The following is a 16,755-nucleotide window of genomic DNA, read 5'->3' on the forward strand; positions in this document are numbered from 1 at the left end:
CAAGTCGAATTAATCCTTCCTATTCAACTACATGCATGGTCTAATGAGGCTCGAGTTGGTGTATAAGCTTACAAGCCTCATTGAAAAGATAGGTGATGGGTAAAAAATGCAAGGATTCATAGGCTCGCATTTCATCAAACATAACATGTGCATAAGTTGAAATCACAACAATCAAGCAAATTAATTATGATAACATATTAGATTAAGCATAGATCAATCCCCATGTTGGTTTCCCCTAATTCCCCATTAACCCTGCTAAGGAAACTACTCACTCATGATCAAGTTTAGCATGCTAATAAGGTTGTCAATCATACTAACAAAGCAAAATATGATGAATAAATGAAAGTGATTAACAATAATTAAACAAGTCTAAGAGAGAATTATGCCTATGAAGATGATTCCAAATACTAAAGCAAAGAATAATAGAAGTACTTGATGATTGATGGAAGGTTGTCAATCCTCCAAATAAACCCAAATAATCTTCTAATTACCCAAAATAAAGGAAGAACAATCGAGAAATTAAGGAAAGATTAAAATGTGATTAATATTGAGAATTGTATTACAACTAAATTAAGACTAATTTGAGAGTATTAAGACTTGATTAAGGATTGATTACAACTTGATTCTAACTTGATGCTAATCTAGGTAGTACAAAGGGGTATTTATACTAAAGATTAGGTACAAGGATTAGGGTTACTAAGGGCTTAAATGACTATTAAGACCCTAAGAAAAGTTGAGGAAATGCTCCTCTCGAGGAAAATGAACGGATCCTCTAGCTAGTCCCGTGTTGATCTGCTCGTCCCGTGCTGAGGCATGGGTTGTTCTGACTTATGATCCGCTCGGATCCTAGGGAAGACGCTCGGATCCAGCTGCTGCAAGCCGCTCGTCCTGGGCACAAGACGCCCGGATCATGGTACTCAGAGACGCCCGGATCGTGTATGATCCGCTCGGATTCAGGGACAGACTACTTTTCTTCTTTTGCTCCTTAAAAATCCGCAAGGATCATGTCGGGGATGCAAGGATATTTTCATCATTGCCCATTTCACCTTATTATCTACTTAGGCCTCTAGTGTTGGTCTTCTCCTTGATGCTTGGTCATTAGATGCGATCAATTTAGCTCCATTCCACCTCATAAATGCAAGGTTAGCCATCCTCTCCTACCAAGGACACATAACCTCAAAGAATAAGCAAAATGGGAAACTAAAGATAAGAAATGATCCAAATAAGTGCTATAAAGCATAGGAACGAGGTTAATTCGGGGACTAAATGTGCTCAAATATGAGTCACATCAAACATCCCCAAACCGAACCTTTGCTCGTCCCGAGTAAAGAGGTGACTAAAACTAAGACCTTTATTTAAACCAACCTACTAATATAACTGATATGAGACAATTAGCGGGTTTCACTCCACCCCTTCAAGTGACAACAAGGCAACCATGAGGTAGGATGCCTTCTTGCAAGGCAAGCTGGGACTTGCTAAAATGGCGACACATCCAAGCATTAAGCACACGAAAGCAAGTAATGGATACATCTACAAAAATGAATAGCCACTTTCCTCATCTAAGTGGCGGAAATTATCTACAAGGGAAGCAATCTAAGGGTACACACTCCATCATAGATATGGTTTCTTCAAACTACTAAGCCTAGAAGGATACCAATAAATCGCCTCCAAGTTGCGTCAAGCTAGGGTACATTTGTCCTCAATTGTTAAATGCTTTCGTCAAGAGTAGACTCCCTATGGTGTTAGAAACACTGGAGGATCACGAAACTCCCCTTCTTGTCTAGACAAGAAGAAGGGTCGTCCCCTCTCTACCATGCACAAAAGTGGATTTGATGGAAAAAGGGATCAATAAGTTTTGAGTTTCATGTGAGAGTTTGCTTTTGATGTTGTTACTCCCCCCAATTTCTTATTGCATTTGACATTAGAGAACACTTTCTTTTTGCCATTTCTTTGATGTTTGGCATTTCAATACTTGACAACTTTCAACGTTTTGCATTTTCTTTTGAACATTTTCGAAGCTACCCCGTTTGTAGTGAGGGTGCTTATATTTGAAGCATAGGAGTTCTTATTTTTGTACTCCTCTTTTCTTTGATGCAAAATTGCAAACTTTTTTACATTCATTTCAATGCTTGAACTCAAATTTTGATAGTTTTTGTGCCCATTCCCTTTTTGACAAAATGTGATAGAAAGTGGAAGATGGTTGCATGGTTTCAAGGGTCACCTTGGAATAAACGGTAGCCAAGGAGTTATCACACCACAAGGTACTCTTGACTAGGCTTTAATCCATGGGTCAAAGGATAATAGCATGACACATCCTAGGGTGTTTTACAAGCATTCTAATGAGCGAAGTCTTAAGAAGAAAAAGTATCTACAAGGGCCTTATATACACTTGTCAAACTTCCCAAATAGATGTTTTCACAAAACTTTTCCTAAACTGCAACTAACATTTTTTTTTGATGAAACGTGAGTTATATATATATATATATATATATATATATATATATATATATATATATATATATATATATATATATATATATATATATATATATATATATATATATATATATATATCAAAAATAAGGGGAGAAAACAAATACAAACAGACACTCCTTTAACTACATTAGATTAGACTGGTGGAGCCAATCTATATCATACACATTTAATCTCAAATTCTCTCGTCCTCTGATCCGACTCTTCACAGCCTGGATTATCTCATTTGCAACCCATTTTGGACGCATCACCACCCTATCCACTCTGCTCTTGTTCCTCTGAAACCAGACATTGTACATTGCTCCAAAGACTAAAGCTGTCTGAACACCTTGTTGGGTTTTAGAGCCTTCCCTGGTAACATACCAAGTGATACTGTTTGTCTGCGGCAGTTGACAGTCGGTTAGCTGTTGAATTACCCTGAGTATCCTCCTACTATACTGACAAACAAAGAATAGATGAGACATGGTCTCCTCTGACTGTCCACACAGTAAACATTTATCATCAACCTGCATTCCATACTGAACCAACTTATCAAGAGTGTTTAATGCTTCCTGGGCTACTAACCACCCCAGAAACTGTTGCTTAGGTACAACCCAGACACTCCAGATCACCTTATGCCATGGAACAGTTGGTCTGTTATCCCTGAGCCACTCATAGCACCCTGTGGGGGTGTGCCCAGCTGGTTGGATCACCCACTGTCCATCCACAAACCCATGAGCTATGTCCTGCTTAACTCTACAAATCCTCCTCCATACCCAGCTTGAATTTGCAGAAGGTTTGTATTCCATCCAATCTTTCCCTTTAAGATGATTATGATGCACCCAATTTACCCATATGGTATCCTTTTTTTCAGCAACCTATGCTACCAATCTTCCAACCATAGCCTTATTCCACACCCCTTGATCTCTGAGCCCTAGGCCTCCCTCATCCCTTCGTCTACAAATCCTATCCCAAGCTACCAGAGGCACCCTTCTGTATTCAATAGCATTGTCCCATAAAAAATTCCTGCATGTACCTTCAATGTATTTGATGATGCCTTTGGGTAAAATAAACATAGAAGCCCAATAAAAATGTAAAGAGTTGAGCACTGACTTCATTAAGACTAATATCCCTGCATACGAGAATTTTCTTGCACCATAGCTGTGAATCCTGCTACATATCTTCTCAATTAGGCAGGCACAGTCCACTTTTTTTAGTCTTGTGGTCTGTATAGGCATCCCAAGGTACTTAAAAGGTAACACACCTTCTTTAAATCCTGACACCCTGAGTATATCCTGTTTTATGTGATCTGGCACCCTTCTGAAGTAAGCATTAGACTTGGTAGCACTAATATTCAGTCCAGAAGATTTAAAAAAGGTAGAGAATAACTGCAGCAACATCATCATTGGCTTGGCATCCCCTTTACTGAACATGAGAACATCATCAACAAACATAAGACAGGCCAACTTTTGCTTTTTACACATAGGATGATAGTGAAAGTCATGTGTAGATGCAGCATATTTCTGGGTCCTCGTCAAATATTCCATGCAAAGAGTGAAAATAAGGGGTGAGAGAAGGTCTCCTTGTCTAAGCCCCCTTTTGCCATGAAAAAATCCAAACATTTCACCATTAATAGTCAGAGAGAATGTAGGAGTAGTAATGCATTGCATTACCATAGTCTGGAATTCAGTAGGGAATTTGAGCATTCTCAGTAGTTGCTCTACAAAGGACCACTCCACTGTATCATACGCTTTTTGCAGATCAAGTTTGAATAGGCACCTGGAAGAAGCATTAGGTCTTTCATAAAGTCTGATTAAGTCCAGGCAAATCAGAATGTTCTCCTGTATACTTCTATTCTGAATGAATGCTCCCTGATTTTGATCCACTAAGTGTGGCAAGACCTCAGCTAGCCTAGCACACATAAGCTTTGAGATTACCTTGTATATCACATTACAGCAGGCAATAGGACGAAATTGGGTGACATTCTGTGGCCTGTCATATTTAGGAATCAAGGTGAGATTTGTGGCATTGATTTGAGCCAACAGTCTTCTCTGTTGGAAAAAGTTCTGGACAACATCAATCACCTCTCCCCTATCTCCCCCCAAGCATCCTTAAAGAATTTACTTATGTAGCCATCTGGTACAGGAGATTTAATATCAGGTATACTAAACAAAGCATCCCTAATTTCTTTCCCACTGACTGGTCTGAGTAAGCTAGCACAATCCTCATGATTGCAAATTGGCCCCTGCTTGATAATACTTCTACGAACTTTCTTAGTTTTATAACTAGTGCCAAGGAGCCGTCTATAATATCCCAAAAATGTTGACTGGACCTGCTCAGGAGTATCAAAGACAGTCCCGTTTGCATCCTCCACCCTGAGAACTTTATTCCCATGCTTCCTTGCCCTTTGAAGGCCATGAAAGAAGGCACTATTAGAGTCTCCCTCTTTTATCCATCTATACTTAGCTTTTTGGGATAAGAAACTATCTTTGGCTATACTAAGTTCTTTGAGTTGCTGCCAGCTTCATACTCATTATTTCTCATCTGCATATCAGTTGGATCCCTCCCAAGTTGAGCTTGGTATTCCTCTCCCTGTCTTTGCTTAATGTTTGTTGCAGTTTCAATGTCATTATACTTCTTCCTATTCAACAGTCTCAGGGCAGGCTTCAAGCATTTAAGTTTTTTTCACCAGCCTGAACATAGGAGTTCCAGTCACAGGTTTTTGCCAATTTCTTCTCACAAGAGGGATAAAGTCCTTAGATCCTCCCCACATATTAAAGTTGTTGGAGCTAGTGTCCTCCACAATTAGTGTGATAACGGGTATAAATCTCTTATAGGTTCACAGGGTATACTTAGTATTTTATCAGTTGATTAACGTTTACTAATAACGGTTGGCTTGCTAGAAGTTTGACGTTATTATCATACTGATGGCGGTGATCAAATGGTCCCTAAAAGTCACACCTAAAGGATGTGCTTGAAAGATGTGATTATATGAAAATGTAATCACATTGATGCCTTATATGACTAAAAGGTTAGTCCATGTATTTGACTAAAAAGTTAGTCAATGTGATGATGAGACGATTATTTAATACAATTAAATAATATTAGCTGAGACGAATTAATTGTTAATTCGTAAATTGAATATAAACTGTTATATTTAATTAATGTATATAATGTTAGCTTAAACGAATTAAGATGTTAATTTGTAATTAAACGTAAACGGTTATATTTAATTAAGCAAATTATAAATATGCGATATTTATAGTTAACGTATATATTATACGAAATTGTCATAATAAATAATTACAGACCGGTATTAATAAATCGACTACAAACTGTTGTGTGTGGACTTATTAAATACGTGATGACATAAATGACAATTGATAAATATACACATATTATACATTTTTACAATAACCTAAAATAAGAAGATTTTCTCCTTATTTTGGTTGTTGGTTACTCGGTTTAAGGAAGAGAAAAAGAAGAAAAATATCTTCCCTTTTTTTTACTCCTTTTACACGATTAAAAGGGAGAGAGGGGAATCATTTTTCTTACTTGATTTTTGACCTAAAAACACTCTCATCAAAAACCCTAAAAAACTACTCTAAAATTATAAGAAATCAGGGTTTTCTTTCTAGCAAGAAAGGGGCATTTCTCGGAGCATCTTGGGTGCAACGATTAGGAGAATATCGATCTCGATATTTGTTCTTAGGCCATATTGCTAGGACCGGAGGTTGATTCTAATCTCTATTCTTTTGTTTATGCAATTTCGTTTATGACTCGTAATTTCATATTTCATAATTTCGTTATAATCCAAAATTTTCTTGATGAAATATACCGATATTTCCCACAAGTGGTATCAGAACATAGGCCACGAAATTATTTTATATGATTTTCATAAATGGATTTAAACAAAAAAAAAATTGAAGAAAAAAAAAATTTCGGCCGCATAATTTTTTTTTTTTTTGTCGATATAATTTTTGTTTTTGATGCTTTCTTCCATTTTGATTTATTGATATTGTTGTTTTAATATGTTAAGATGATAATATGATAAATTTGTAGATGTTTTGATTTAATAAGAATTAAATTGAAATGTAAATGGAAATTGTTTTGATTTTTGGTGTTCATTTGTTTTTGCTATATAGTTTTGGCATACATGATGTTAAATTGTTGTTTAAGAATCATGATTCATTAATTTAATAATGTTCAAATCAATTGTGATGAATCAAATTTTCAGATAATCCATTTAATCATAATTTAGATATTCATTTTAAGAGGTTAAATTGAATCATCTAGTTTGTGTTGGGAAATGTGTCCTCAACAATAGTGCGATCACATGATTTAAATATCATTATTAAATCTCATTTTAAGAATACATGTGGGATGTAATATTTTACAAGTCAACTGGTCCACACATATCGGTAATGATTGGCTGACTAGAGTTTGACATTACTGTCGTGCGACGGTGGTGATCAGTTGATCCCCTTAGGTCATACCTATAGGGAAATACTCTTAATTGATTATTTAATTAATCGTATACCGATACGAGTTAATTAAATTGCTTAAAATTGACGGATGATTTTGTGAGTATAATTTACGTGTCTTATTGTAAATATGATTAAATGAGACACGATCTAAGTAATCGAATTGTTTTATTACTTAGATGAAATTATTGTTTACAGAAACAATTGAAACGGAATGAATAAATTATTATAAATACAGAATGTTGTAGTTTATAATTCGGAAACATCTTTGGTACAAGTAATTACGAATTACTAGTCAATTTTGTAAATGACATATTTTATGAGTATGTTGATTTTTAATATGATAAAAATACATTACATTGTGACATGTCATGCAACATGTTACATGTGACAAATTTGACAAATGACAAAATAAAATGGATTCTCCATTTTATGCCCAAAACCGAAAAATAAAGGGGTGTGTACATAGTTTATATTGTGTTGTTTATTTTTAAATGAAAACACAATCATAACACTAGGTAGTAGGCTTGCATGCCTAGTCTCTTGTGAAGAGCACAAATGAAAAGTGTTGGGCAACCTACCCAAGCAAAATTTCGGCCATCCCACAAGAAAGAGAAGAGCTTTTCTTTTTCATTATCAATTCATTCAATTTTTGACTACATAATTTTCTAGAGTAAGAAAGTTGATTTTCTCTACATCTTATGAGATTTCTAGAGAAATAAACCACAAAAATACTCCCTCTTGACCGAAATTTTCAAGAGAACAAAAATTATTTTTGTGTCATATTTTAATGCAAAACTAATATTATTACTAGATCTAAATAATATTGGTTATTATGAGTTTTCCTTGGGTATATGCTTTTGGGAGGGATTCTATACTTGAATCCTTGTTCTTCCATTTGGAGAGCTCAAGAACAAGTGAGTAGGTGAACTCACTTGTGCCCATAAATCCGAAAATCGCAATGTAAGATGATGGTTTCTTCTTTATATTGTTTATTAGTTTGCATGCATAAAATCCACCATTTAATTTTATGACAAATTAAAATATAACATATATGAATATGTTGGTATATAGATCAAGGAGTCCTTGCCTAGCTAAGTGTAGGAGGGGCGGATATTGAGCCCGGTAAGCATTGACCTGGTCTTCATGAGCATCCTTATGTATATGTTGCATCAATTGGGTCAAGTAGTCGTTGCCTACCACGATATTAGTGCCAATTGGTGTGAATTCAAAGTAGGCAAATGGATAAGGGAGATTCACAATGGAGGAGGAGGAGGGCTTGGCATTAGATTCCCTATGTTGCTTCATAATCATTTCGGCTTCATCGGAGATGGGTAGAAAGTAGCTTGGACTTCGGACATTGAGACGGCATATCTTGGCAGGCAAGATGAAGGACTTAGCTTCTTTAGTGAGCCACTCATACTTGTTGTCAAGATTATCATTCTTGACCCAATGAAACTGGTTGATCATAGTGGCCAAATCAAGAAGGTAGCCTCCTTTAACCGGTTTGTATGTCTTGTCTTTGTTGAAATCCGGGTTAAAGTATTTGGCTAACCATGTTACTAATCCTCCATTCACAATAAAAGCCGCTCCATCTTTACCATGGTCAATTGTAAGCCACCGATCAATTAGGAGTTGAAGTATGTTGTATTCCTTGGTGAACTTTTTGTTGACATTCATGGTGGATTCAAGATAGACAAAGTTGAACTCGGTAAAATGATTAGTGCCCTTTCTTGCAATTAAAGTGTTGCCCACAACCTTATGCCACACTCTTATGCCCAGATGGTGGACATAAAGAACATGACACTCATGGAAGGATTCAAATTTTCTCCCAGTGATTGCTTTCCATAGAGGTGCGGGGTCATATTTCAAGGGCTTCTTCTCATAATGAGAGTGTTCTTCAAGACCAAACACTATGCCAAACTCACTTATCGACATTCGTCTATCCTTATTTTCAAGACGAAATTCAATATTTTTCCGAGTCTCTACCTTAGTCACCTTCAAAGAGCTTACAAACTCCATGGTAAGGGAGGGGTAAGTCAATTCTTGCATGTCAAAGAGTGTTTTCAAATTCATAGACTCGAAAAAATTCTTAGTCCTCTCAAGAACACTCAGCTTGTCTAAGGCATCTTGGCATATGATTTTAGTAGGCAAAATAGTCTTTCTAGCAAGGGATACAAATGCTTTCCTATGAGAATCGTTTATGAAAGTTACCTCCGGATAATCTTGCAATTGTTCAATGACTGGAGTAGGAGCAGCTTCCACCATAGGAGTAGCAACTTCTTGAATCTCCACCCTTGGTTGATGCACTACCATAGCCTTTGAGGCTAAAAGAGCTTGTTGCCTTTTAGAAAGATTGGAGGTTGTGGGTGCCTTGTTTCCACCTTTTGTTCTTGCCATGTTGTTTCTCCTTGTCAAGATTGTATCAACAAACCAATATTAAGCTTGAATGCTCCTTGTTTCCTCAAGCTTCAATCAATTCCCAATCGATTTAGGATTTTCGAATTTGTCTTGAAACCCTAGAAACTCGATTCAAGTTTTGAGGATTTGGGTGTTTGGATGGCTTTTGTTGATAAAGGAGTAGTTTAATTGTGTTTTGAGGAAGTGTAGATACCTCATTTCTGCACCTCCCGCAAGCCACCCGGTGATGATTGGGCCGCATGTTTGGTACATGATAGTTCGTAAGTTTATCATCAAGTAATAGCTCAAACACTTGTGTCAACTTCATAGTCGTCATCTACGCGCCGATACGGTCGTTTTGACAGTAACTAGAGTACATTTGGAGTCCGGGTAAAAAACCGTCTTCATTTTCTAATAACCGTTTTAAAATGCCGAGTCAGAATATTCTGGAATGTTCCTGATACTTCTATTACATATTTTCAATCTTTTAATCTCTTTGGCAAATTATATCCCGAAAATATTATATAAAATATTAATGAAATTGAGATCAAACCGCAATTCCATAATAGAAACGCGGAAATCTTTCTTCCGCAGGAGGAAACCACTTGGGAAAGGACACAGCAGGTGTTGCGCCTCTTCCAAGTGATGCAGTGGCTGCTGCGCCTCTTCCCCAGTTTCTTTCTGCGTATTTTCAAATATTTTCGAGATTCACTTCCAAAGTTTCTCCGAAACCCTAATGCCTCCGTGTGATTAGTATAAATAGGGAGCTTCGTTCCTCATATTTCTCACGCGAGTGTCCGCCCTTCTCTTCTCCCTTTGCATTCTAAGACCACGCTCTTGCTTTTTGGCATCTACGTGCTTGAACTTTCGACCACGTAAGCTCGGATCCTTCTGAGTACCAGCCTCGTTTTGCATGACCGGCCAATTTGACCAACTCCACCTCAATCAACTTTAATCAATCTTGTTTAATTTCCTCTTAGAGGGCACTTTCGTCGTACATTCGAGACGAGCATCACTAAACGTTAACTTAGTCAATCTCGTTTCGTCAAACATGTAAGTCTGAGGGTGTAAATCCCTTATTTTATTACTGTACTTTATTTTTGTAATCATTATTGTAAGGTTTACGTCGAAAGCACATTTAAAACCGATTTATAAAACCTTGTTTTAAACCTTTTTTTACGGAATAACATGAGACAAACGTCGAGAAAGGACGCAGCAACTGTTGCGCCTCTTCGAAGGGACGCAGTACCTGCTGCGCCTCTTCCTGAGGTTGCCGCAGTTCCTGCATCCTTTCTTCTTTCTTCGTCTTTTGTTCGTCTGTTTGTTTTGTTTTGTCTTTGTTTGTTCATGTTTCATTGACACGATAATTCTAGTATAATATCTTTAACATGTAATTCGTATTAATTAACTCATCTTTTAAATCCCGACTTAAATCCCTTATAATTCATATTTGTGGGTTTTCGTCATTAAAATCAATTCGGGTTTTTAGAGGTTCGATTCATCAATATTGAGTCTCTGGAATTCATCATTGGTATATTTTCGTCTGTTTATCGTCATCATCATCAATAGTTCCGCATTAATAACCTATTTGATTTGATTAGTTTGATAATTTGTATCATTAATCCCGTAATTAACCTTTTTATTGATTTGCCCTAATTAATTTTATTCATGTTTTATTGTTTTTATGACGCAATCATATGTAAATAATACGCTAAATCACTTCTATCTGAGTCAAATAATAATCAACCGTTAAATCACCAATTAACATTAAATAACACGCAATTCTGGCTTCACAGCCAGAATTCAAGTCAGGAACAGACGCAGCAACTGTTGCGCCTCTTCCAAAGGACGCAGCTCTGCTGTGCCTGTTCCGGGTTGAATTCTGCCTCTGACCTTCCGTTGTTGCTTTGACCTAGTTATTAGCTTACGTATTAATTAACTATTAATCGTATTATCACCACTAATCTGTTTATTTTTCTAACCTAATTTATTTATTCTTTCTTTTTCTCAAATTATCCGTTTTGAATGTATTTTCGACGTAGATCAAATAATCCATTGTAATTATTGTAATTTTCAATCATTGTATTTTTATTGTATTTCTTTATTATTGTTTGTTTGTATGCTCTCACATGCAATTAACCTAAATTTCTATCTCGACATTAATGCATGTTAAATTACGTGTCTACCGACTTAGTTAATTCTCACATGCTAGGATGAATTTAATGGATGTTGCATTTCATGCATATAATCGACAACATATCAAGTTTAGATGATTTTCCCTAATCATTAGTAGAGGCCGCTATCGAGGCGGGCGGGATTGGGTGTTCGATCAAAAGAGCTTCCTAATACGTACCCTCACCTCTTACTCCATATCTCTGTGAACATCAGTGTTCATTGGCATCCACGAGAGTCATTCTAGACATAGAATGCTAAGGGTAATGAGTTCTGGGTGTTCATGTCACTACTTTGTGTCTTCACATGGCATAAGGTATTCGAACGGTTTCCAATTTTCCATAATAAATTGGTGGCGACTCCACAAGTGCAAAGCTTGCTCGCTTTCTACCCGAGCGACCCCTGTGGGCCCACGTCCACAGTTTGGCGACTCCGCTGGGGATTAATACAATTACGTGTAGCTAGGGTGAAACTTGAACAAAGTTAGGGAATAGTTTGTACAAGACAGTTGTTGGTTTTTCATAACTCGGTCTTCCTAGACCGTTTATTTGGCCTTCCTAAGGCCCAACCCTGCCCATTCAACCAATCGTCCCGTCTAGGCGGTCCAAATTCTTATTTGGGCCTAAGGATGGATAGCGATTGACGTCAACCATACCATGGTACTTACTCTTGTTTGTATCAAGGACTTTCACTACTTGAGGAAATGAACTAGGAATCGGCCTTACTCCTGTTTGGCACGAGCCTCTCCACATACCCCGGGTTTGATTGTTCGGTATGGCAACCTACCCTTTAAACCAAAACCTTTTTAAATGCACTCAGCATCCCGTTATAATCCCTTTATAAATGCTTGTACCATATGTGATCACCATTTCCTAAACAAAACCATGACAAATTTTGTAAAATCAAAACCACTTTCAAAACGTAAAATTTTTCGAAAAATAGGCCAATATTAGCGCAAAACTAGTCGAAACTCTGTCCAATTGTCGAGTCAAAATTCGGGCCTCAAAGCCCATTTCAAAACCTCACTTCGAGTCCACTCCTACAACTACACTATAGTTGACTAGGACCAACATTTCCAAACCTTGTCATTTCTTCAAACCTCACTTGACACAAGTGGCACACTCGCACTTCAAAAGTCAAACTTTTTGTTTGAGTAAGTGTGCTAGAATGGTCGATCGTGTTTTGATTCGTCGTTTATCTCTTATCCAGTTTTCAAGATGCCTGGAACTAGTCACGCAAGTGTCAATGGACAACCACCAAATGGTAATGACCTAATCCTAGCCGCGCTCGCTCGTCTCCAAACTAGCCAAGACCAAGTGAATAATCGCCTCAACACGATCGAGGGCCGAATTGTTGCTGTAGAAACTAGGTTGCCTCCTGCAGAAAATTAAATACTTCATGATTTTGTGAATGACTTCGCGAATGAAAATCCCCCACCTTTAGTGGGAGCACAAGAGGTCAACCCTCCCATAGATCCGACTGCAGCTGAGAAACGACTCCAATACTTGGAGGAACAACTGATGTATCTCAAAGGGGATGATATCTATAGGGAAAACAATCGCAAGTATGAGGCCGTGAGTTCCTAATTGCCAACCAACTTCAACATGACGGATATCCCGAAATTCAAGGGGCATGAAAACCCTTTGAACCACATTCGTGCTTTCAAGGATTACATGTCTATCAAAGGCATTAAACCCGAGATGTTCTTAAGGATCTTTCCTTCATCTCTCTACACCATTCCTAAACATTGGTTTTATTCTCTAGAGCACAAGAAGACTGCCACTAGGGATGATGCCACAATCGAGTTTGCTAAGCAATATGCAGATAATGCTGAGATCCAAGTCAATATGCACACCTTAGAGGTTCTTACCCAAAACGATAAAGAAGGCTTCACCGACTTCCTAAGTAGGTGGAGGAAGACTAGTACCCAACTTGTCGAGCGTCTAGATGAAGCTACCCTCGTGGAAAAATTCGTGGACAATTTAAAGCCCATTTATGCAAATCATTTGAGATACCAAAACATTAAGACCTTCAAGGACTTAACTGTACTAGGAACAAGGATCGAAGATGACATCTGTAAAGGGCTCTTGTCCAAAACGGTAGGTCATGGATATCAAGGTTTAACAAGTCGTTCTTACGGCTGTACTAGCAAGACTGATGAGGTTAACCTCCTCGAACCATCAAAGAAGAGTATCCCACAAAGAAAGTTCACAAATATTGGGGATACCTACTCCAATGCTCTGAAGAGATTGATGAAACAAGGTAAGCTTCAACCCATAGGCCCTACACCTGAACCAGAAAAGAAATCCAAGTCCTGGGACGAGAATTCGTGTAATACTACGGATTTTCTTAAGTTGAATACTCGACCGAGTAGAGCCTACTCGGCCGAGTAGTGCTAATTGTGTAGCCTGTTTTGGTTATGCCGAGGAATACTCGGCCGAGTATGAAGAATACTCGACCGAGTAGAGGATACTCGGCCGAGTATACACTTTACTCGACCGAGTATCCGGTCTGTCGAGTATTATTTCAGCGGGAGTGTTAAGGGTTATTTAATATTCAAAGTTAGTTTCTAAAACGTCATTTCAACCCTAATCATTTACGATCACTCTAATCACTCCCTAATCAATCTCTAATCTCATTGTGTATGCAACTGTCGTAATCCTTGAGTGTAACCTCTCATCCTACCGTTGGTAAGTTTCATTCCCCATGTCATTTATGTTCTTGTAGGGTTTACTGTATATATGGAATTTGGGGAATAGGGGGGAATTGTTCAATGTGTAATTGTGCTATTTGGTTATTGTATAGGAGAAGACTTCATAGAGGAGCCTTTCTGATTGTTCGGTTTCCGTTCTGCTGTTGATTTCTAAGGTAGGGTTTCCTTACTCAGTTTACTGTCAATTGATTTAAGATTGTGCTTGTTTGTAATTATTGTTATCTGCCAATCATCAGAGTATGAGTGTTGTGGTGATGGTGGTGATGTGGTTGTGCTGTGACGGTTGTGTTATTGTGACAGCTGTGTTGCTGTTGTGACACCCTCATTTATTGCGGAAAAATAAACACGTAATTCTAGAATAAAACTGCATGGATATGTTTGTAATAGGTTCATTTGGGTAAAAACCTGTAATTTTTAAAACCTGAACCTGTTATAAAGATATCCAAATTGGAAGGTGTCAAACATACAAGGTCTAACTAGAAGTTTCACAACATAACCATCGCTAAAGTCGCGAATAGCAAATTATACAACCAAATGTAAAGAGGGAGACATATGTCCCTAAAATGTATGTGACATAAAAAGTGTTTAAGGGTCACAATAAAATAAAGCCGATCTAGGTTCGGGGTTACTTTGCTCGCTAGCTCGTCCATGTACCCCATATATGCATCACCTACCTGTCATTCGCATTTTATACAAATACGAAAGCCACAGTCAGTGGGGAGTAACTCCGAGTTCTCCCAGCCACGAAATGTCATAATTAATATAACATGTAAACATAAGAATATGAATATGAATAACACATAGCCTTAGCATATAAATGCTAGACAATCGTGCTTATCATGTGAACAACAATATAACAACACATAGTCCTAGCATGTGAATACTAGACCGACTCATACTACACTATCATGTGAATCACATAACATCCAGGAATCCAAACTCTATCAACCATAGCCGGCTTGCATCTCACCTTCTATGATTCATAGAATCATCAAACAAGAAAGGGCAATATATCAAAGACAGGCATAAGTTCTTAGCACCGTCAATAGTCACTCTGTAACTCGAGTCTATACCACGAGGTAGGGAAGGTAATCGAACTGGTATCTTGGCTCAGAGGTTCTATCAAAACATGGCCAAGACACAACACAACCCTAGTCCTAAATCTGCGCAGACTTAGACATGCGGATACACACCACCGCACCCAAGACCCACAATTTTTTTAAAACAAAGTGAGTACCCTAAGGAGTCCACCAAAGGGTTGGCTAGTACTTAAACTGACCACTTACTCTCAAAATAAGTAACGAGGTCATGCCCCAACTTGGATATAAACCCACCAAGTCAGGAACACAGAGGCTATTAAGCAGTGAACATACACTCGTCAAAGACTATAATGACCTATCTATGATGAAGGCCGAAATACTCACCTAGGACCTAGTCCCAGCTAGTCCCAGCTTGAATACTTTAGCCCACACCACACAAGACAAGTAGGATACCCAATTAACCATAAGAGGGGCAAAGAGTCCAACTTACCAACATAAATGCTAACATTCTATCATGTGAAAGGCTATATAAATGTCTATTCAAATGAGACAATCCAACCATATCCTCAATGTCATCAATAACCAAATTATAGCTAACCATCAATATCATAGTCCATGAGAATAAACTACAATGGCTAAAGGCAAACAAGACTCAAGCATAAGGCATCCAAAGCATCCAACAACCAACATGTGAAATGATAATTACAAATACCAAGGCATAACATAAACCTCCAATAACAACCAATCTTACCTCAAAGACAAACCCTCGACCCGAGTCCCGCGACGGGTCATCGGTCAAATCGAGGCTGACCGGTTTAAACCTAGTTTGACCAAACTCGTTCGGTCAATGCCCACTTCGAGTCTTTGCCTACTTTGGCCCAAATCATAAAATTTATCACAATATAATTCTCATGCTATTTCTAATTTCTATCATGTGAAAAACGAAAGTAACACATTATCAATCACCTAAACACTTAACAAACAACAGGCACAACATTAACTACTAATGTGACATTAATTCGTCGAGTAACTCGGAATAGTTACCTTAAGCTAGCAAAGAGACAAGCAATAAACTTGAGAAAGCTTCTAAAACCCAAAATTACTCTTCATCTTCAACCACATATGAGCCACCTAAAATAATTATGTGAAAGGACGATATTAACGAATTATCTTTATATAAAATATGAGACGGAAATTAATTTAATTATAATTTAAATAAACCAAACTAGCGTCAAAACAATTTATGGACACGGCTCAAAAGTTATTATGACAACCTCAAACTCGGCCTAACCACCAACTACACATGGCCTCAAACTCGTGACTTAGCTAGGCCACGGCCAAGGCCACGGCTAGGCCACTTTGCTGGGCCACTAGGAGTCCGACACGACCACCACCCGACTACCCATAGCCACCCTTCACCTTACTTCATAACCTGACCCAAAAATCAGTCCAAAATAGAACCCAAAAGATGCCT

General features: G+C 37.8%; 1 protein-coding gene across 1 annotated transcript; it reads right to left on the reverse strand.

Moving 5' to 3' along the window:
- Nucleotides 1–2,618: 2,618 nt before the first annotated feature.
- LOC141620203 (uncharacterized) lies at nt 2,619–3,281 on the reverse strand. The gene has a single exon (XM_074437134.1). The coding sequence runs from the start codon at nt 3,279–3,281 to the stop codon at nt 2,619–2,621; it is 663 nt and encodes a 220-aa protein (XP_074293235.1).
- Nucleotides 3,282–16,755: the final 13,474 nt, after the last annotated feature.

This window comes from Silene latifolia, chromosome X (assembly GCF_048544455.1).
Source record: "Silene latifolia isolate original U9 population chromosome X, ASM4854445v1, whole genome shotgun sequence".
NCBI lineage: Eukaryota > Viridiplantae > Streptophyta > Magnoliopsida > Caryophyllales > Caryophyllaceae > Silene > Silene latifolia.